At 41.6% G+C, this 24,440-nt stretch overlaps 1 protein-coding gene across 8 annotated transcripts in view; it reads right to left on the bottom strand.

The window, feature by feature from the left end:
* The window catches only part of ctif (cap binding complex dependent translation initiation factor), a 168,186-nt gene that overhangs the window by 107,184 nt on the left and 36,562 nt on the right, over positions 1 to 24,440 (bottom strand). For 6 of the 8 annotated variants that reach the window (XR_016484794.1, XR_016484793.1, XR_016484792.1 and 3 more), the window contains 3 exons: positions 20,769 to 20,840; positions 5,805 to 5,933; positions 4,547 to 4,620 (listed from right to left, as the gene is read on the bottom strand). Coding sequence is in view for 4 of the 8 variants with exons in the window: in XM_090191457.1 (XP_090047583.1) it covers positions 4,547 to 4,620; positions 5,805 to 5,933; positions 20,769 to 20,840 (275 nt within the window). In the remaining 4 variants the exon portion in view is untranslated. The remainder of the gene's footprint in view (positions 1 to 4,546; positions 4,621 to 5,804; positions 5,934 to 20,768; positions 20,841 to 24,440) is intronic. The other 2 variants (XM_090191459.1, XM_090191460.1) reach the window with 2 other exon arrangements.

Raw genomic sequence — 24,440 nt, 5'->3', positions numbered from 1 at the left:
CAAACTTTTTTAACAAATCAAAAACTGAAAAATTGGGCGTGCAAAATTATTCAGCCCCTTTACTTTCAGTGCAGCAAACTCTCTCCAGAAGTTCAGTGAGGATCTCTGAATGATCCAATGTTGACCTAAATGACTAATGATGATAAATACAATCCACCTGTGTGTAATCAAGTCTCCGTATAAATGCACCTGCACTGTGATAGTCTCAGAGGTCCGTTAAAAGCGCAGAGAGCATCATGAAGAACAAGGAACACACCAGGCAGGTCCGAGATACTGTTGTGAAGAAGTTTAAAGCCGGATTTGGATACAAAAAGATTTCCCAAGCTTTAAACATCCCAAGGAGCACTGTGCAAGCGATAATATTGAAATGGAAGGAGTATCAGACCACTGCAAATCTACCAAGACCTGGCCGTCCCTCTAAACTTTCAGCTCATACAAGGAGAAGACTGATCAGAGATGCAGCCAAGAGGCCCATGATCACTCTGGATGAACTGCAGAGATCTACAGCTGAGGTGGGAGACTGTCCATAGGACAACAATCAGTCGTATTTTGCACAAATCTGGCCTTTATGGAAGAGTGGCAAGAAGAAAGCCATTTCTTAAAGATATCCATAAAAAGTGTCGTTTAAAGTTTGCCACAAGCCACCTGGGAGACACACCAAACATGTGGAAGAAGGTGCTCTGGTCAGATGAAACCAAAATTGAACTTTTTGGCAATAATGCAAAACGTTATGTTTGGCGTAAAAGCAACACAGCTCATCACCGTGAACACACCATCCCCACTGTCAAACATGGTGGTGGCAGCATCATGGTTTGGGCCTGCTTTTCTTCAGCAGGGACAGGGAAGATGGTTAAAATTGATAGGAAGATGGATGGAGCCAAATACAGGACCATTCTGGAAGAAAACCTGATGGAGTCTGCAAAAGACCTGAGACTGGGACGGAGATTTGTCTTCTAACAAGACAATGATCCAAAACATAAAGCAAAGTCTACAATGGAATGGTTCAAAAATAAACATATCCAGGTGTTAGAATGGCCAAGTCAAAGTCCAGACCTGAATCCAATCGAGAATCTGTGGAAAGAACTTAAAACTGCTGTTCACAAATGCTCTCCATCCAACCTCACTGAGCTCGAGCTGTTTTGCAAGGAGGAATGGGAAAAAATTTCAGTCTCTCAATGTGCAAAACTGATAGAGACATACCCTAAGCGACTTACAGCTGTAATCGCAGCAAAAGGTGGCGCTACAAAGTATTAACTTAAGGGGGCTGAATAATTTTGCACGCCCAATTTTTCAGTTTTTGATTTGTTAAAAAAGTTTGAAATATCCAATAAATGTCTTTCCACTTCATGATTGTGTCCCACTTGTTGTTGATTCTTCACAAAAAAATACAGTTTTATATCTTTATGTTTGAAGCCTGAAATGTGGCAAAAGGTCACAAAGTTCAAGGGGGCCGAATACTTTCGCAAGGCACTGTATATATATATATATATATATATCAGAACAAACCACATGTTCTCTGAACACACACTGTTTGAGGGCCAGAAGACGTCACCAATGAAAAAAAAAAAACAGCTGGCTGATTCTGAAAGAAGACTATGCTGTAAATTAATAGAATTAAACCCGAGGTTAAGCTGCTGCCAATGTAGTTATTTTTGGTAAAACTGTGTGGTCCCTGCGGTTGTGTTGTTCCATTTCCTGTCTGACAACAACTACTCAGGGTGCTGAACAATTCATCAAATGGCCACCGGACTATTTACATTGACCCCCCCCCCCCCCATTTGTTTTGTACACTGCTGCTACTCACAGTTTAGTATCTATGCATAGTCACCTCACCCCAACCTACATGAACAAATGACCTCAACCTACCTGCACATTGACTCAGTACCGGTACCCCCTGTATACAGCCTCCACACTGACTCAGTACCGGTACCCCCTGTATACAGCCTCCACACTGACTCAGTACCGGTACCCCCTGTATACAGCCTCCACACTGACTCAGTACCGGTACCCCCTGTATACAGCCTCCACACTGACTCAGTACCGGTACCCCCTGTATACAGCCTCCACACTGACTCAGTACCGGTACCCCCTGTATACAGCCTCCACACTGACTCAGTACCGGTACATCCTGTATACAGCCTCCACACTGACTCAGTACCGGTACCCCCTGTATACAGCCTCCACACTAACTCCATACCGGTACCCCCTGTATACAGCCTCCACACTGACTCAGTACCGGTACATCCTGTATACAGCCTCCACACTAACTCAGTACCGGTACCCCCTGTATACAGCCTCCACACTGACTCAGTACCGGTACATCCTGTATACAGCCTCCACACTGACTCAGTACCAGTACCCCCTGTATACAGCCTCCACACTGACTCAGTACCGGTACCCCCTGTATACAGCCTCCACACTAACTCAGTACCGGTACCCCCTGTATACAGCCTCCACACTGACTCAGTACCGGTACCCCCTGTATACAGCCTCCACACTGACTCAGTACCGGTACCCCCTGTATACAGCCTCCACACTGACTCAGTACCGGTACATCCTGTATACAGCCTCCACACTGACTCAGTACCGGTAAATCCTGTATACAGCCTCTACACTAACTCAGTACCGGTACCCCCTGTATACAGCCTCCACACTGACTCAGTACCGGTACCCCCTGTATACAGCCTCCACACTGACTCAGTACCGGTACATCCTGTATACAGCCTCCACACTGACTCAGTACCGGTAAATCCTGTATACAGCCTCCACACTAACTCAGTACCGGTACCCCCTGTATACAGCCTCCACACTGACTCAGTACCGGTACCCCCTGTATACAGCCTCCACACTGACTCAGTACCGGTACCCCCTGTATACAGCCTCCACACTGACTCAGTACCGGTACATCCTGTATACAGCCTCCACACTGACTCAGTACCGGTACATCCTGTATACAGCCTCCACACTGACTCAGTACCGGTACATCCTGTATACAGCCTCCACACTGACTCAGTACCGGTACCCCCCCTCCACACTGACTCAGTACCGGTACATCCTGTATACAGCCTCCACACTGACTCAGTACCGGTACATCCTGTATACAGCCTCCACACTGACTCAGTACCGGTACCCCCTGTATACAGCCTCCACACTGACTCAGTACCGGTACCCCCCTGTATACAGCCTCCACACTGACTCAGTACCGGTACCCCCTGTATACAGCCTCCACACTGACTCAGTACCGGTACCCCCTGTATACAGCCTCCACACTGACTCAGTACCGGTACCCCCTGTATATAGCCTCCACATTGACTCTGTACCAGTACCCCCTGTATACAGCCTCCACACTGACTCAGTACCGGTACCCCCTGTATACAGCCTCCACACTGACTCAGTACCGGTACCCCCTGTATATAGCCTCCACATTGACTCTGTACCAGTACCCCCTGTATATAGCCTCCACACTGACTCAGTACCGGTACCCCCTGTATATAGCCTCCACACTGACTCAGTACCGGTACCCCCTGTATACAGCCTCCACACTGACTCTGTACCAGTACCCCTGTATATAGCCTCCACACTGACTCAGTACCGGTACCCCCCTGTATACAGCCTCCACACTGACTCAGTACCGGTACCCCCCTGTATACAGCCTCCACACTGACTCAGTACCGGTACCCCCCTGTATAGAGCCTCCACACTGACTCAGTACCGGTACCCCCTGTATACAGCCTCCACACTGACTCAGTACCGGTACCCTCTGTATATTGTTACTTTTTATATTTTTTGACTTTAGTTTATTTGGTCAATATTTCTTAACTCTTCTTGAACTGCCCTGTTGGTTAAGGGCCTGTAAGGAAGCATTTCACGGTAAGGTCTTCACTTGTTGTATTCAGCATTTCACGGTAAGGTCTACACTTGTTGTATTCAGCATTTCACGGTAAGGTCTACACTAGTTGTTTTCAGCATTTCACGGTAAGGTCTTCACTTGTTGTATTCAGCATTTCACGGTAAGGTCTACACTTGTTGTATTCAGCATTTCACGGTAAGGTCTACACTAGTTGTATTCAGCATTTCACGGTAAGGTCTACACTTGTTGTAGTCAGCATTTCACGGTAAGGTCTACACTAGTGGTATTCAGCATTTCACGGTAAGGTCTACACTAGTTGTATTCAGCATTTCACGGTAAGGTCTACACTTGTTGTAGTCAGCATTTCACGGTAAGGTCTACACTTGTTGTATTCGGTGCAGGTGACAAATAAACGTGGATTTGATCCCATCATCACGTTGTCTGGCTAAGATAGCAACACCACAGTACAAGGATAAGACAGGAGTGAGTACTACTACTAACCTCTCCTTTATATCCATCCCATAATACAATGCCATGGGAGAAGGCTATTCAAGTAAACACTCTCAACTAGCTATGTATCAGTGTGAGCTAGAGATAGAATTAATATGTAATAGGAGTCATCATCAGTGTGTTTGCGCGCGCGTGTGTGTGTGTAGTGATGGGGGCGTGAATGAGTCAACAGTGTGCATGACATACCCATGAGAGTCCATGGTGTTAGCAGCCCAGATATCAGTACCCAGGATGTCAAATGACCCTTCTCTGTTGCCGTTCTGGAAGACAACACACAACCTGTTACAGTGCATTACCTGCACACCACAATATGGAACACGTTTACTACTCTACAGCTTAATAGTGATCAAAACAGCTCTCACCGTGCTACTCAACCTGCATGCTAACACACCCTGACATTGAGAAAGCATTCGTTAAAGTCCCCTTCAGTGGAAAAATAATTAGTGACATGATGATTATTACTACTTGAGGCAGTGGAGGCTGCTGAAGGGAGGACGGCTCATAATAATGGCTGGAACGGAGCAAATGGAATGGCATCAAACACCTGGAAACCACGGAAACCACGTGGTTAATGTATTTGATACTATTCCACTGATTCCGCCCCAGTTATTACCAGGAGCCCCTCCTCTCCAATGAAGGTGCCACCAACCTGTGTTGAGAGGGATGGAAGGGGCATTATTTCTATAAAAACATTTCTGGGACACAAAGTGTTTAGCTGGTCTGTCAACATGTACTGTATTTGGGTAAATGGACTGTGCGTTTTCCCTGTGGGAAGGAATGCCATTATGACATCTAGAGTCCTCTATGCATCTCTATGGAGCAGACACACAACTCCTCTGGGAGAGATATCCTGGAGCCTGACAGAAGAACCAGAGGACAACCCCCTCTGCCCCAAACACTGCATTAACCCCACATCACATAACGTGGAACAAGGTAAGCCAGTACTTTTCATGCACATCATATTACAGTATACCCCTCTCCAGTAAGGTGATGCATGCTAAAAGAGGATGGTGAGGGTTGTCCTGACGACCCCTGATGACCTCATAGTAAATTATGTGGTGGAATTCTGGAGCAGCCATAAGCCTGCAGTAGCTTTCTTAGGGTCCCTTGGGACAAAAGAGAGTGAAACAGGACTTGGATACATATTACTGTGTGGGACAGTGGTGGCCGGGGGAGGATGAAGCGAGAGCCCGTCCTCCCATTTCTTCCTCCACCATCCACAGCTGCTGTGGTGATGGTGGTGGTCTGACATAAAAGCTGTAGTTTGGTTTGGTAGTTACCTGTACCTTGATAATACTGTGTTTCTGGGGGTTAAGGTTGGGGAGAGGTGATATAAAAGCTGTAGTTTGGCTTGGTAGTTACCTGTACCTTGATAATACTGTGTTTCTGGGGGTTAAGGTTGGGGAGAGGTGATATAAAAGCTGTAGTTTGGTTTGGTAGTTACCTGTACCTTGGCTGGCCCTCTGAACTGGTTGTTCCTCCCTCTGCTGCCGGACCTAGAACCTGAACCAGGCCTTGAACCAGAGCTGGGCCTGGACCCTGTACTGCCATTACTACTGTGATCCCACTCATCCTGCAGACAGAGGGGGTGGAGAGAGAGGAAGAGAGAACAAAATCAATACCATATCAACTCCTCCACTGCAGAGAATGCAGAACATGTAATACAGAATGCTGATGTTATTGTCAAGAAGACGTATTTCTATCATCTATGAGGGAGGAGAATGTACAGTAAGGTGTAATAAATAGAGATGGGTCTGCGACTTCTACCGAGTCGAGCCCATTTACATGATGAATGTCTAACCACCAATGCTGCAGGGGGGGGGGGGGGGGGGGCAGTGGAGAAAGTGTGTGAGAGAGTGAGACAGAGAGGTTTAATATTTATTGGTATCCCCATTAGCTTTTGCCGGCGCAGCAATTCTTCCTGGGGTCCACAGACAAGGAAAGTCACACAAATACAATGATATACAAACACCACAACTAGAATAATACAAACACCACAACTAGAATAATACAACCACCACAACTAGAATAATACAACCACCACAACTAGAATAAAACAACCACCACAACTAGAATAATACAACCACCACAACTAGAATAATACAACCACCACAACTAGAATAATACAAACACTACAACTAGAATAATACAACCACCACAACTAGAATAATACAACCACCACAACTAGAATAATACAACCACCACAACTAGAATAATACAAACAACACAACTAGAATAATACAACCACCACAACTAGAATAATACAACCAACTAGAATAATACAACCACCACAACTAGACTAATACAACCACCACAACTAGAATAATACAACCACCACAACTAGAATAATACAACCACCACAACTAGAATAATACAACCACCACAACTAGAATAATACAACCACCACAACTAGAATAATACAACCACCACAACTAGAATAATACAACCACCACAACTAGAATAATACAACCACCACAACTAGAATAATACAACCACCACAACTAGAATAATACAACCACCACAACTAGACTAATACAACCACCACAACTAGAATAATACAACCACCACAACTAGAATAATACAACCACCACAACTAGAATAATACAACCACCACAACTAGAATAATACAACCACCACAACTAGAATAATACAACCACCACAACTAGAATAATACAACCACCACAACTAGAATAATACAACCACCACAACTAGAATACAAACACCACAACTAGAATAATACAAACACCACAACTAGAATAATACAAACATCACAACTAGAATAATACAACCAACTAGAATAATACAACCACCACAACTAGAATAATACAAACACCACAACTAGACTAATACAACCACCACAACTAGAATAATACAAACACCACAACTAGAATAATACAACCACCACAACTAGAATAATACAACCACCACAACTAGAATAATACAAACACCACAACTAGACTAATACAACCACCACAACTAGAATAATACAACCACCACAACTAGAATAATACAACCACCACAACTAGAATAATACAACCACCACAACTAGAATAATACAACCACCACAACTAGAATAATACAACCACCACAACTAGAATAATACAACCACCACAACTAGAATAATACAACCACCACAACTAGAATAATACAACCACCACAACTAGAATAATACAACCACCACAACTAGAATAATACAACCACCACAACTAGAATACAAACACCACAACTAGAATAATACAAACATCACAACTAGAATAATACAACCACCACAACTAGACTAATACAACCACCACAACTAGAATAATACAAACATCACAACTAGAATAATACAACCACCACAACTAGAATAATACAACCACCACAACTAGAATAATACAACCACCACAACTAGAATAATACAACCACCACAACTAGAATAATACAAACACCACAACTAGAATAATACAACCACCACAACTAGAATAATACAAACAACTAGAATAATACAAACACCACAACTAGAATAATACAACCACCACAACTAGAATAATACAACCACCACAACTAGAATAATACAACCACCACAACTAGAATAATACAACCACCACAACTAGAATAATACAACCACCACAACTAGAATAATACAACCACCACAACTAGAATAATACAACCACCACAACTAGAATAATACAAACAACTAGAATAATACAACCACCACAACTAGAATAATACAACCACCACAACTAGAATAATACAACCACCACAACTAGAATAATACAAACAACTAGAATAATACAACCACCACAACTAGAATAATACAACCACCACAACTAGAATAATACAACCACCACAACTAGAATAATACAACCACCACAACTAGAATAATACAACCACCACACCTAGAATAATACAACCACCACAACTAGAATAATACAAACAACACAACTAGAATAATACAACCACCACAACTAGAATAATACAACCACCACAACTAGAATAATACAACCACCACAACTAGAATAATACAACCACCACAACTAGAATAATACAACCACCACAACTAGAATAATACAAACAACTAGAATAATACAAACAACTAGAATAATACAACCACCACAACTAGAATAATACAAACAACTAGAATAATACAAACAACTAGAATAATACAAACAACTAGAATAATACAACCACCACAACTAGAATAATACAACCACCACAACTAGAATAATACAACCACCACAACTAGAATAATACAACCACCACAACTAGAATAATACAACCACCACACCTAGAATAATACAACCACCACAACTAGAATAATACAACCACCACAACTAGAATAATACAAACAACTAGAATAACACAAACAACTAGAATAATACAACCACCACAACTAGAATAATACAACCACCACAACTAGAATAATACAACCACCTAAAATAATACAACCACCACAACTAGAATAATACAAACAACTAGAATAATACAAACAACTAGAATAATACAACCACCACAACTAGAATAATACAACCACCACACCTAGAATAATACAACCACCACAACTAGAATAATACAAACAACTAGAATAATACAACCACCACACCTAGAATAATACAACCACCACAACTAGAATAATACAACCACCACACCTAGAATAATACAACCACCACACCTAGAATAATACAACCACCACAACTAGAATAATACAACCACCACAACTAGAATAATACAACCACCACAACTAGAATAATACAACCACCACAACTAGAATAATACAACCACCACAACTAGAATAATACAAACAACTAGAATAATACAAACAACTAGAATAATACAAACAACTAGAATAATACAAACAACTAGAATAATACAAACAACTAGAATAATACAAACAACTAGAATAATACAAACAACTAGAATAATACAACCACCACAACTAGAATAATACAAACAACTAGAATAATACAACCACCACAACTAGAATAATACAACCACCACAACTAGAATAATACAACCACCACAACTAGAATAATACAAACACCACAACTAGAATAATACAAACACCACAACTAGAATAATACAACCACCACAACTAGAATAATACAACCACCACAACTAGAATAATACAACCACCACAACTAGAATAATACAAACACTACAACTAGAATAATACAACCACCACAACTAGAATAATACAACCACCACAACTAGAATAATACAAACAACTAGAATAATACAACCACCACAACTAGACTAATACAACCACCACAACTAGAATAATACAACCACCACAACTAGACTAATACAACCACCACAACTAGAATAATACAACCACCACAACTAGACTAATACAACCACCACAACTAGAATAATACAACCACCACAACTAGAATAATACAACCACCACAACTAGAATAATACAACCACCACAACTAGAATAATACAACCACCACAACTAGACTAATACAACCACCACAACTAGAATAATACAACCACCACAACTAGAATAATACAACCACCACAACTAGAATAATACAAACAACTAGAATAATACAACCACCACAACTAGAATAATACAACCACCACAACTAGAATAATACAAACAACTAGAATAATACAACCACCACAACTAGAATAATACAAACACCACAACTAGAATAATACAAACACCACAACTAGAATAATACAAACACCACAACTAGAATAATACAAACACCACAACTAGAATAATACAAACACCACAACTAGAATAATACAACCACCACAACTAGAATAATACAACCACCACAACTAGAATAATACAACCACCACAACTAGAATAATACAACCACCACAACTAGAATAATACAAACACCACAACTAGAATAATACAACCACCACAACTAGAATAATACAAACACCACAACTAGAATAATACAACCACCACAACTAGAATAATACAAACACCTAAATAAAACAACCACCACAACTAGAATAATACAACCACCACAACTAGAATAATACAACCACCACAACTAGAATAATACAACCACCACAACTAGAATAATACAACCACCACACCTAGAATAATACAACCACCACAACTAGAATAATACAACCACCACAACTAGAATACAACCACCACAACTAGAATAATACAACCACCACACCTAGAATAATACAACCACCACAACTAGAATAATACAAACACCACAACTAGAATAATACAACCACCTAAAATAATACAACCACCACAACTAGAATAATACAACCACCACAACTAGAATAATACAACCACCACAACTAGAATAATACAACCACCACACCTAGAATAATACAACCACCTAAAATAATACAACCACCACAACTAGAATAATACAACCACCTAAAATAATACAACCACCACAACTAGAATAATACAAACACCACAACTAGAATAATACAACCACCTAAAATAATACAACCACCACAACTAGAATAATACAAACACCACAACTAGAATAATACAACCACCTAAAATAATACAACCACCACAACTAGAATAATACAACCACCACAACTAGAATAATACAACCACCACACCTAGAATAATACAACCACCACACCTAGAATAATACAACCACCACAACTAGAATAATACAACCACCACAACTAGAATAATACAACCACCACAACTAGAATAATACAACCACCACAACTAGAATAATACAACCACCACAACTAGAATAATACAACCACCACAACTAGAATAATACAACCACCACAACTAGAATAATACAACCACCTAAAATAATACAACCACCACAACTAGAATAATACAACCACCTAAAATAATACAACCACCACAACTAGAATAATACAACCACCACAACTAGAATAATACAACCACCTAAAATAATACAACCACCACAACTAGAATAATACAAACAACTAGAATAATACAAACAACTAGAATAATACAAACACCACAACTAGAATAATACAAACACTACAACTAGAATAATACAACCACCACAACTAGAATAATACAACCACCTAAAATAATACAACCACCACAAATAATACAACCACCACAACTAGAATAATACAACCACCACACCTAGAATAATACAACCACCACACCTAGAATAATACAACCACCACAACTAGACTAATACAACCACCACAACTAGAATAATACAACCACCACAACTAGAATAATACAACCACCACAACTAGAATAATACAACCACCACAACTAGAATAATACAACCACCTAAAATAATACAACCACCACAACTAGAATAATACAACCACCTAAAATAATACAACCACCACAACTAGAATAATACAACCACCACAACTAGAATAATACAAACACCACAACTAGAATAATACAAACAACTAGAATAATACAAACAACTAGAATAATACAAACAACTAGAATAATACAAACAACTAGAATAATACAAACAACTAGAATAATACAAACAACTAGAATAATACAAACAACTAGAATAATACAAACAACTAGAATAATACAAACAACTAGAATAATACAACCACCACAACTAGAATAATACAAACAACTAGAATAATACAAACAACTAGAATAATACAAACAACTAGAATAATACAAACAACTAGAATAATACAAACAACTAGAATAATACAAACAACTAGAATAATACAACCACCACAACTAGAATAATACAAACAACTAGAATAATACAAACAACTAGAATAATACAAACAACTAGAATAATACAACCACCACAACTAGAATAATACAAACAACTAGAATAATACAACCACCACAACTAGAATAATACAACCACCACACCTAGAATAATACAACCACCACAACTAGAATAATACAAACACCACAACTAGAATAATACAAACACTACAACTAGAATAATACAACCACCACAACTAGAATAATACAACCACCACAACTAGAATAATACAACCACCACAACTAGAATAATACAACCACCACAACTAGAATAATACAACCACCACAACTAGAATAATACAAACACCACAACTAGAATAATACAAACACCACAACTAGAATAATACAACCACCACAACTAGAATAATACAACCACCACAACTAGAATAATACAACCACCTAAAATAATACAACCACCACAACTAGAATAATACAACCACCACAACTAGAATAATACAAACAACTAGAATAATACAAACAACTAGAATAATACAACCACCACAACTAGAATAATACAACCACCACACCTAGAATAATACAACCACCACAACTAGAATAATACAAACAACTAGAATAATACAAACAACTAGAATAATACAACCACCACAACTAGAATAATACAACCACCACACCTAGAATAATACAACCACCTAAAATAATACAACCACCACAACTAGAATAATACAACCACCACAACTAGAATAATACAACCACCACAACTAGAATAATACAACCACCACAACTAGAATAATACAACCACCACAACTAGAATAATACAACCACCACAACTAGAATAATACAACCACCACAACTAGAATAATACAACCACCTAAAATAATACAACCACCACAACTAGAATAATACAACCACCTAAAATAATACAACCACCACAACTAGAATAATACAACCACCACAACTAGAATAATACAACCACCACAACTAGAATAATACAAACAACTAGAATAATACAAACAACTAGAATAATACAAACAACTAGAATAATACAAACAACTAGAATAATACAAACAACTAGAATAATACAAACAACTAGAATAATACAAACAACTAGAATAATACAAACAACTAGAATAATACAAACAACTAGAATAATACAAACAACTAGAATAATACAACCACCACAACTAGAATAATACAAACACCACAACTAGAATAATACAACCACCACAACTAGAATAATACAACCACCACAACTAGAATAATACAAACACCACAACTAGAATAATACAACCACCACAACTAGAATAATACAAACACCACAACTAGAATAATACAAACAACTAGAATAATACAAACAACTAGAATAATACAAACAACTAGAATAATACAAACAACTAGAATAATACAACCACCACAACTAGAATAATACAAACAACTAGAATAATACAACCACCACAACTAGAATAATACAACCACCACAACTAGAATAATACAACCACCACAACTAGAATAATACAACCACCACAACTAGAATAATACAAACACCACAACTAGAATAATACAAACACTACAACTAGACACATTGGAGCAACGACAGTCTTTTAACACGAATACGCACCGCATCGATTATATGCAACGCAGGACACGCTAGATAAACTAGTAATATCATCAACCATGTGTAGTTAACTAGTGATTATGATTGTTTTTTATAACATAAATGTAATGCTAGCTAGCAACTTACCTTGGCTTACTGCATTCGCGTAACAGGCAGGCAGGCTCCTCGTGGAGTGCAATGTAATCAGGTGGTTAAAGCGTTGGACTAGTTAACTAAGGTTGCAAGATTGGATCCCCCGAGCTAAAAAAAATCTGTCGTCCTGCCCCTGAACAAGGCAGTTTACCCAACGTTCCCAGGCCGTCATTGAAAATAAGAATGTGTTCTTAGATGACTTGCCTAGTTAAATAAAGGTTCAATATTTTATTTATTTTTATTACATTTATAGGGAGGGAGTTGGGTGCCATTTGGTCCTCAGTTTAGGCTCAAATCAATACATCCTTATAGTGCCGGATCAGCACATGAATAGCTCTCGGTTGCTTGGAGAAATATAGGAGCAACATGAGACATAACACATTGAGATTAAACAGAGCTAGATCCTCTGTGATCCCAGACAAAAGTAAAAGCATTCAGTTACAATGCTGCCCATAATCGTTCCCTCAGAAAGTGACACAGGCACAGATGCACAACACCACACACTAACCTATATCCCTCTAACAGACATGTCTTTACCAGACTAGGAACAACCCAGTCGTCCACAAGACAGCCTCAAGCACTCTGTGTGCAAACAAGGGCTTAGAAAGGACTCTAACTGCTTCGTTGAAATGAAAGTGAAGCACAAAAGCAGGCAGCAGAGGGTGAAGTGTGTACCCAGAGGGCCAGAGGACCAGAGGGCCAGAGGACCAGAGAGCCAGAGAACCAGAGAACAAGAGGACCAGAGGACCAGAGGACCAGAGGACCAGAGAACCAGAGAACCAGAAGGGCAGACTGACTCATGTCCTGGAGCAGCCTTGTGGTGCTTTGCGTTCTCCTGTAACACATAGTCACTTCATCTCTGTGTGACGGTATCATCTAACCTCTTCTCTCTGCCTTCACCTATAGAACAAACTATTCATACTGACCCAGGATGAAATCTCTTTCATTACACCTCAGTCACCTATGGAAAGTCTTCTAATGTACTCATTCTGATGGACCAAACCTGAAAGGTAAATCGAGTTGAAGCCACTTGTCAGAGGAGGAAGTGATCTCTCATCTTTGTTGTTGAAAGTGGCAGGGGGAGGGGCTTGGTGTGTGTGTGTGTAAACAGAGAGGAAGAGGTGAAACAAGAGGTTTCACTCGTGACAAAATCTGTCCATAATAAGCCGAATGTGTTTCTTCGGGCTTATTTTGGACCTAAACTTGTCACCTGCCTTCCCGCCTTTGGGGCAACGACTCCCATTGTTAGAGTGGAGACATGAGCATCTCGTCATTATATACAGATCTCTGGTGTAAGTGGGAAGGTGCACAGGAATCAGCACATGAAACCTGATCTGGCAGCCCAGGTGGGGAACAGACGGCTTACCCTGGGCAAGCAGTGGGCCTTGTCTTACACAACCACAATAAGATTGGAACACAACCACAAGTCATTGGTTGAGACAGGCAATGACAGCGGGAGCCAGTGAGACGGGTGTGTGTCTCCCTCCACCCTGTGCCAGCATTCACGGTCAAACCCACTCTGCCAGGTCGTCGTGCCAACAGGCGCAGACACAAAGCCGGAGGCGGCACATGGGGGAAAGCACACACTCTGTACTAGCACCTTGTGATATCACAAGACACTTGTCCAATAAGAATCTTTGTTTTCTGTTACAAAATGTTTTGCTAAGGTGGTGTACCCTACTGAACAGTTATACACTGCTCAAAAAATAAAGGGAACACTAAAATAACACATCCTAGATCTGAATGAATGAAATATTCTTATTAAATACTTTTTTCTTTACATAGTTGAATGTGCTGAAAACAAAATCACACAAAAAATGGTCAATGGAAATCAAATTTAATCAACCCATGGAGGTCTGGATTTGGAGTCGCACTCAAAATTAAAGTGGAAAACCACACTACAGGCTGATCCAACTTTGATGCAATGTCCTTAAAACAAGTCAAAATGAGGCTCAGTAGTGTGTGTGGCCTCCACGTGCCTGTATGACCTCCCTACAACGCCTGGGCATGCTCCTGATGAGGTGGCGGATGGTCTCCTGAGGGATCTCCTTCCAGACCTGGACTAAAGCATCCGCCAACTCCTGGACAGTCTGTGGTGCAACGTGGCGTTGGTGGATGGAGCGAGACATGATGTCCCAGTCCCCTGGGCGGGCCAGTCCATAGCATCAATGCCTTCCTCTTACAGGAACTGCTGACACACTCCAGCCACATGAGGTCTAGCATTGTCTTGCATTAGGAGGAACCCAGGGCCAACCGCACCAGCATATGGTCTCACAAGGGGTCTGAGGATCTCATCTCGGTACCTAATGGCAGTCAGGCTACCTCTGGCGAGCACATGGAGGGCTGTGCGGCCCCCCAAAGAAATGCCACCCCACACCATGACTGACCCACCGCCAAACCGGTCATGCTGGAGGATGTTGCAGGCAGCAGAACGTTCTCCACAGCGTCTCCAGACTCTGTCACGTCTGTCACATGTGCTCAGTGTGAACCTGCTTTCATCTGTGAAGAGCACAGGGCGCCAGTGGCGAATTTGCGAATCTTGGTGTTCTCTGGCAAATGCCAAACGTCCTGCACGGTGTTGGGCTGTAAAGCACAACCCTCACCTGTGGACGTCGGGCCCTCATACCACCCTCATGGAGTCTGTTTCTGACCGTTTGAGCAGACACATGCACATTTGTGGCCTGCTGGAGGTCATTTTGCAGGGCTCTGGCAGTCCTCCTCCTGCTCCTCCTTGCACAAAGGCGGAGGTAGCGGTCCTGCTGCTGGGTTGTTGCCATCCTGGATGAGCTGCACTACCTGAGCCACTTGTGTGGGTTGTAGAATCAGTCTCATGCTACCACTAGAGTGAAAGCACCGCCAGCATTCAAAAGTGACCAAAACATCAGCCAGGAAGCATAGGAACTGAGAAGTGGTCTGTGGTCACCACCTGCAGAACCACTCCTTTATTGGGGGTGTCTTGCTAATTGCCTATAATTTCCACCTGTTGTCTATTCCATTTGCACAACAGCATGTGAAATTTATTGTCAATCAGTGTTGCTTCCTAAGTGGACAGTTTGATTTCACAGAAGTGTGATCAACTTGGAGTTACATTGTGTTGTTTAAGTGTTCCCTTTATTTTTTTGAGCAGTGTATGTTAAATCGGCATGACCGATTAATTAGGGCCTATTTCAAGTTTTCATAATCAGTAACCAGCCTTTTTGGACGCCGATTACATTGCAATCCATGAGGCAACTGCGTGGCAGACTGACCACTTGTTACACGAGTGCAGCGCCAAAGGACCTTGTGGCTGCAATGAGCCAAGGTAAATTGCTAGCTAGCATTAAACTTGCCTTATAAAAAACAATCAAACTACACATGGTTGATGATATTACTAGGTTAACTAGCTTGTCCTGCGTTGCAAATAATCAATGTGGTGCCTGTTAATTTATCATCATCGAATCACAGCCTAATTCAACTTCACCAAACGGGTGATGATTTAACAAAAGCGCATTTGTGAAAAAAGCCCATTCGTAGAACAAATGTACCTAACCATAAACATCAATACACAGAAGTATATTTTTTTAAACCTACATATTTACTTAAAATAAATGCATGTAAGCAGGCAATAACTAGGGAAATTGTCTTGCGTTCAGTGCAAGCAGAGTCAGGGTATATGCAACAGTTTGGGCCGCCTGACTCGTTGAGAACTGTGTTCCTTCCTAACAAAGACCGTAATTAATTTGACAAAATTTTACATACATTGAAGGTTGTGCAATGTAACAGTAATATGTAGACTTACAGTTGCCACCTGTTTGACAAAATACGGAATGGTTCCGTATTTCACTGAAAGAATAAACGTTTTGTTTTTTTAAATGATCATTTACGGATTTGACCATATTAATGACAAAAGGCTCGTATTTCTGTGTGTTTATTATAATTAAGTCTATGATTTGATATTTGATAGAGCAGTCTGACTGAGTGGCTCGTAAGCATTCATTCAAACAGCACTTTACTGCATTTGCAAACAGCTCTTAGCAATGCTTTAATACACAGCGCTGTTTATGACTTCAAGCCTATCAACTCCCGAGATCAGGCTGGCAATACAAAGGTGCCTATAAGAACATCAGAGAGAAATAGTCGACGATTCATAATTCCTATAATAACTACACCCTAAAAGTTATTAACTGGGCATATTGAAGTACTGGGAATATTGAACCACCAACTTTCATATGTTCTCGTGTTCTGAGCAAGGAACTTAAACGTTAGCTTTTTTACATGGCACATACTGCACTTTTACTTTCTTCTCCAACACTGTGTTTTAGCATTATTTAAACCAAATTGAACATGTTTCATTATTTATTTGAGACTAAATAGATTTTATTTATGTATTATATTAAGTTAAAATAAAAGGGTTCATTTTTCATTCACTATTGTTTTAATTGTCAATAGATAATCAATCATAATCGGTTGACCTCTAATCTCGAGTACCATGACATCCCAGGTTAGCTACTAGCTATACAAAGACTATCACTAGCACCATAAAGCCCATGCAAATATCAGAAGTTTAGTGAGAGGGGTGTCAATTTACGACCAGCCAGACTGGATAGATTACCAGCTTCCCAGCAACCTGCCTGGTGCAAACTCAGGCCTAGGGATGTGACAACTAGGGAAATGTTATCGGTTTTCTGTTAAAACTGAGAAAAATGCATAAAACTCAACTTGAATTCAAAATGCAGTAGCGCTGCTGCCAGCAACGTTTTGGGTCTCACAGTGTGTCCCTTTCAAATGGTTAAGCATTGCACCCGCCCCACCATTACCGCCCCCGTACTGCCATTACCCCCCCCCCCCGTACTACCATTACCGCCCCCGTACTGCCATTACCCCCCCCCGTACTACCATTACCGCCCCCCGCACTACCATTACCGCCCCCGTACTACCATTACCGCCCCCCCGTACTACCATTACCGCCCCCCCGTACCGCCATTACCGCCCCCGTACTGCCATTACCCCCCCCCGTACTACCATTACCGCCCCCCCGTACTACCATTACCGACCCCCGTACGGCCCCTGTACTACCATTACCGCCCCCCGCCCCACCATTACCGCCCCCCATACTACCATTACCACCCCCCGCACTACCATTATCGCCCCCCGTACCGCCCCCGTACTACCATTACCGCCCCCGCACTACCATTACCACCCCCCGTACCGCCCCCGTACTACCATTACCGCCCCCGCACTACCATTACCACCCCCCGTACCGCCCCCGTACTACCATTACCGCCCCCTCACTACCATTACCACCCCCCGTACTACCATTAACGCCCCTCGTACCACCCCCGCACGACCATTACCACGCCCCGTACTACCATTACCGCCCCCCCGTACTACCATTACCGCCCCCCGTACTGCCATTACCGCCCCCCGTACTACCATTACCGCCCCCCGTACTGCCATTACCGCCCCCGCACTACCATTACCGCCCCCCTGTACTACCATTACCGCCCCCCCGTACTGCCATTACCGCCCACCGTACTGCCATTACCGCCCCCCGTACTGCCCCCGTACTACCATTACTGTCATGTACTGCCATTACCGCCCCCCGTACTGCCATTACCGCCCCCCGTACTGCCATTACCGCCCCCCCGCACTACCATTACCGCCCCCCCCGTACTGCCATTACCGCCCCCCCGTACTGCCATTACCGCCCCCCCCGTACTGCCATTACCGCCCCCCCTTACTGCCATTACCGCCCCCCCTTACTGCCATTACCGCCCCCCCTTACTGCCATTACCGCCCCCCGTACTGCCATTACCGCCCCCCGTACTGCCATTACCGCCCCCCGTACTGCCATTACCGCCCCCCGTACTACCATTACCGCCCCCCGTACTGCCCCCGTACTACCATTACTGTCATGTACTGCCATTACCGCCCCCCGTACTGCCATTACCACCCCCCGGCACTACCATTACCGCCCCCTCGTACTGCCATTACCACCCCCCGTACTGCCATTACTGTACCTCAATTCCACCTCACAACGTTTGCATTTCCCCATTTAACTTCACTAAGTATTGTCATACAGCACTTAGCTGTTGCTTGCCTTTCTCTGCCAACTGTTAATGATGACGACGTAGAGGTGTGGAGTTGCTGTCAAAATAATACATTTCTCAACTACTTGCATGTCGACCCCTGGCGTCGACTCAGATTTCTGAGTGTCAAGATTCAATTCCGCTAGGAATCAACTCGTAAATATTTTTGGAACGGAGGAGACTGATTGGTTGCTTTACTACCGTTGTGTGTGGTTGCCAGGGGCACCAAGATAGAGGAGAAGTTGAGCATCGCGCTTCAACACTCTCAGTTGTTGAGGAAATTGACCCACAGCGCGGTTTACTTTCTGCATTTACATCATATTAAACTTCCCCTTTAGAGCCCATCATCTGGTTGGGTTATAACACGGACAATTATGTTTTGTGATAACTGCACTGTGATTCAAATTTTGTGGAGAAAGAAAATACTAAAATCATTGTTTTTCAGTTAGGGTTTTTTCTTAACATTAAAATAACCTAATATTAACATTTAAACGTCCCCACCCCTAGTTAGGCCTACAATTTGCAGATGATGAACACTTGTCTTCAGCCATCCTACACTTCGGCAGAGCCTCGGACTGAGATATGTCATTTCTGATGATGGTAAATGACATAAGTTACATTCAAAATGCATCTGCTCACTTTTAGTATGACGCTTGCTTTTGATGGTTGTGTCCTATGGGCATTTGCTAAATAAGCAGACAAGTGGATACCCAATGAAACAGAAGCAATATCTGTGCTGTATGTATTTTTTAATTGGAGCCATCTGTTAGTAACCTTGGCTGTCACTGAGAGCTCGTTTCCACCCTGGTCAATGACAGAGTTGGATTGGGCGGGAGGGATAGGGTTTGGGTGGGGTATTGGACATTGGGCCTCAGCACCACTGTGTGTACTACTCAGGGACCCAACCTCATCCTCAGCCAGCCTGTATGCCAAACACAGTCCAGACTACCAGGAACTCACCGGTTTGGTGGAGCCCCTCCCCCGTGAGGATGACCAACTCCCATCTTTCCTGTCATTGCAGTCCTCTGTCCACTAGGTGAGAGTGAGAGAGGAGGGAAAGGAAGTTACAAAGGGCAGGAAGAGAGAATGACTATTTTTACACGATTCTGTCCTGGTGAAATGAATGACATTTACAAATCTCTCCTCCTCCCTCCGCTTACCAGCTGGGTTCGTGTGGTCCACTAATTTTAGCTTGGCTATTTTGTGAATGCTGCTCAACTTGGAATATATCCCATGGGGTAAACTACCCCAGTTTACTGTGTATTTATGTATGGGAGCAGCCAGGTTTGGGTTTCGGTGCAATAGGAAGTTCAGCAGAAATATTAACAGCTGCATTATCATAACAGCATGACCTTGATTATGTCCAGTACTTTTAATGCTTTGCACATGACCCTTATCATTACTGTAGCCATGTTGGCTCTAGTTCATCAGCCATGGCCCTTATCATTACTGTAGCCATGTTGGCTCTGGTTCATCAGCCATGACCCTTATCATTACTGTAGCCATGATGGCTCTGGTTCATCAGCCATGACCCTTATCATTACTGTAGCCATGTTGGCTCTGGTTCATCAGCCATGACCCTTATCATTACTGTAGCCATGTTGGCTCTGGTTCATCAGCCATGGCCCTTATCATTACTGTAGCCATGTTGGCTCTAGTTCATCAGCCATGACCCTTATCATTACTGTAGCCATGTTGGCTCTGGTTCATCAGCCATGACCCTTATCATTACTGTAGCCATGTTGGCTCTGGTTCATCAGCCATGACCCTTATCATTACTGTAGCCATGTTGGCTCTGGTTCATCAGCCATGACCTTTATCATAACTGTAGCCATGTTGGAACTTAATCTTTAGCCATGATCATTACTGTAGCCATGTTGGATCTTAATCTTTATCATTACTGTAACCATGTTGGATCTTAATCTTTATCATTACTGTAGCCATGTTGGCTCTTAATCTTTAGCCATGATCATTATCATTACTGTAGCCATGTTGGATCTTAATCTTTAGCCATGACCTTTATCATTACTGTAGCCATGTTGGCTCTGGTTCATCAGCCATGACCCTTATCATTACTGTAGCCATGTTGGCTCTAGTTCATCAGCCATGGCCCTTATCATTACTGTAGCCATGTTGGCTCTTAATCTTTAGCCATGATCATTATCATTACTGTAGCCATGTTGGATCTTAATCATTATCATTACTGTAGCCATGTTGGATCTTAATCTTTATCATTACTGTAGCCATGTTGGCTCTTAATCTTTAGCCATGATCATTATCATTACTGTAGCCATGTTGGATCTTAATCTTTAGCCATGATCGTTATCATCACTGTAGCCATGTTGGATCTTAATCTTTAGCCATGACCCTTATCATTACTGTAGCCATGTTGGATCTTAATCTTTAGCCATGACCCTTATCATTACTGTAGCCATGTTGGCTCTGGTTCATCAGCCATGACCCTTATCATTACTGTAGCCATGTTGGCTCTGGTTCATCAGCCATGACCCTTATCATTACTGTAGCCATGTTGGCTCTGGTTCATCAGCCATGGCCCTTATCATTACTGTAGCCATGTTGGCTCTAGTTCATCAGCCATGACCCTTATCATTACTGTAGCCATGTTGGAACTTAATCTTTATCATTACTGTAGCCATGTTGGATCTTAATCTTTATCATTACTGTAGCCATGTTGGATCTTAATCTTTAGCCATGACCGTTATCATTACTGTAGCCATGTTGGATCTTAATCTTTAGCCATGACCGTTATCATTACTGTAGCCATGTTGGATCTTAATCTTTATCATTACTGTAGCCATGTTGGCTCTTAATCTTTAGCCATGACCGTTATCATTACTGTAGCCATGTTGGATCTTAATCTTTAGCCATGACCGTTATCATTACTGTAGCCATGTTGGATCTTAATCTTTAGCCATGACCGTTATCATTACTGTAGCCATGTTGGATCTTAATCTTTAGCCATGACCGTTATCATTACTGTAGCCATGTTGGATCTTAATCTTTAGCCATGATTGTTATCATTACTGTAGCCATGTTGGATCTTAATCTTTAGCCATGACCTTTATCATTACTGTAGCCATGTTGGATCTTAATCTTTAGCCATGACCGTTATCATTACTGTAGCCATGTTGGATCTTAATCTTTAGCCATGATCGTTATCATTACTGTAGCCATGTTGGATCTTAATCTTTAGTCATGACCTTTATCATTACTGTAGCAATGTTGGATCTTAATCTTTAGTCATGACCTTTATCATTACTGTAGCCATGTTGGATCTTAATATTTAGCCATGATTGTTATCATTACTGTAGCCATGTTGGATCTTAATCTTTAGTCATGACCTTAATCATTACTGTAGCCATGTTGGATCTTAATCTTTAGTCATGACCTTTATCATTACTGTAGCCATGTTGGATCTTAATATTTAGCCATGATTGTTATCATTACTGTAGCCATGTTGGCTCTGGTTCATCAGCCATGACCTTTATCATTACTGTAGCCATGTTGGCTCTGGTTCATCAGCCATGACCCTTATCATTACTGTAGCCATGTTGGATATTAATCTTTAGCCATGACCGTTATCATTACTGTAGCCATGTTGGATCTTAATCTTTAGCCATGATCGTTATCATTACTGTAGCCATGTTGGATCTTAATCTTTAGCCATGATCGTTATCATTACTGTAGCCATGTTGGATCTTAATCTTTAGTCATGACCTTTATCATTACTGTAGCCATGTTGGATCTTAATCTTTAGCCATGATCGTTATCATTACTGTAGCCATGTTGGATCTTAATCTTTAGCCATGATCGTTATCATTACTGTAGCCATGTTGGATCTTAATCTTTAGCCATGATCGTTATCATTACTGTAGCCATGTTGGATCTTAATCTTTAGTCATGACCTTTATCATTACTGTAGCCATGTTGGATCTTAATCTTTAGCCATGATTGTTATCATTACTGTAGCCATGTTGGATCTTAATCTTTAGCCATGACCTTTATCATTACTGTAGCCATGTTGGCTCTGGTTCATCAGCCATGACCCTTATCATTACTGTAGCCATGTTGGCTCTAGTTCATCAGCCATGACCCTTATCATTACTGTAGCCATGTTGGCTCTAGTTCATCAGCCATGACCCTTATCATTACTGTAGCCATGTTGGCTCTGGTTCATCAGCCATGACCCTTATCATTACTGTAGCCATGTTGGATCTTAATCTTCAGCCATGACCCTTATCATTACTGTAGCCATGTTGGATCTTAATCTTCAGCCATGACCCTTATCATTACTGTAGCCATGTTGGATCTTAATCTTCAGCCATGACCCTTATCATTACTGTAGCCATGTTGGCTCTAGTTCATCAGCCATGACCCTTATCATTACTGTAGCCATGTTGGCTCTGGTTCATCAGCCATGACCCTTATCATTACTGTAGCCATGTTGGCTCTAGTTCATCAGCCATGACCCTTATCATTACTGTAGCCATGTTGGCTCTGGTTCATCAGCCATGACCCTTATCATTACTGTAGCCATGTTGGATCTTAATCTTCAGCCATGACCCTTATCATTACTGTAGCCATGTTGGATCTTAATCTTCAGCCATGACC

The sequence above is a fragment of the Oncorhynchus mykiss genome, chromosome 12 (genome assembly GCF_057628025.1).
Source record: "Oncorhynchus mykiss isolate SJ-2025 chromosome 12, ASM5762802v1, whole genome shotgun sequence".
Lineage (NCBI taxonomy): Eukaryota > Metazoa > Chordata > Actinopteri > Salmoniformes > Salmonidae > Oncorhynchus > Oncorhynchus mykiss.
Note: the sequence above shows the minus strand (reverse complement) of the source record. Positions and strands in the feature narration are given on the sequence as shown.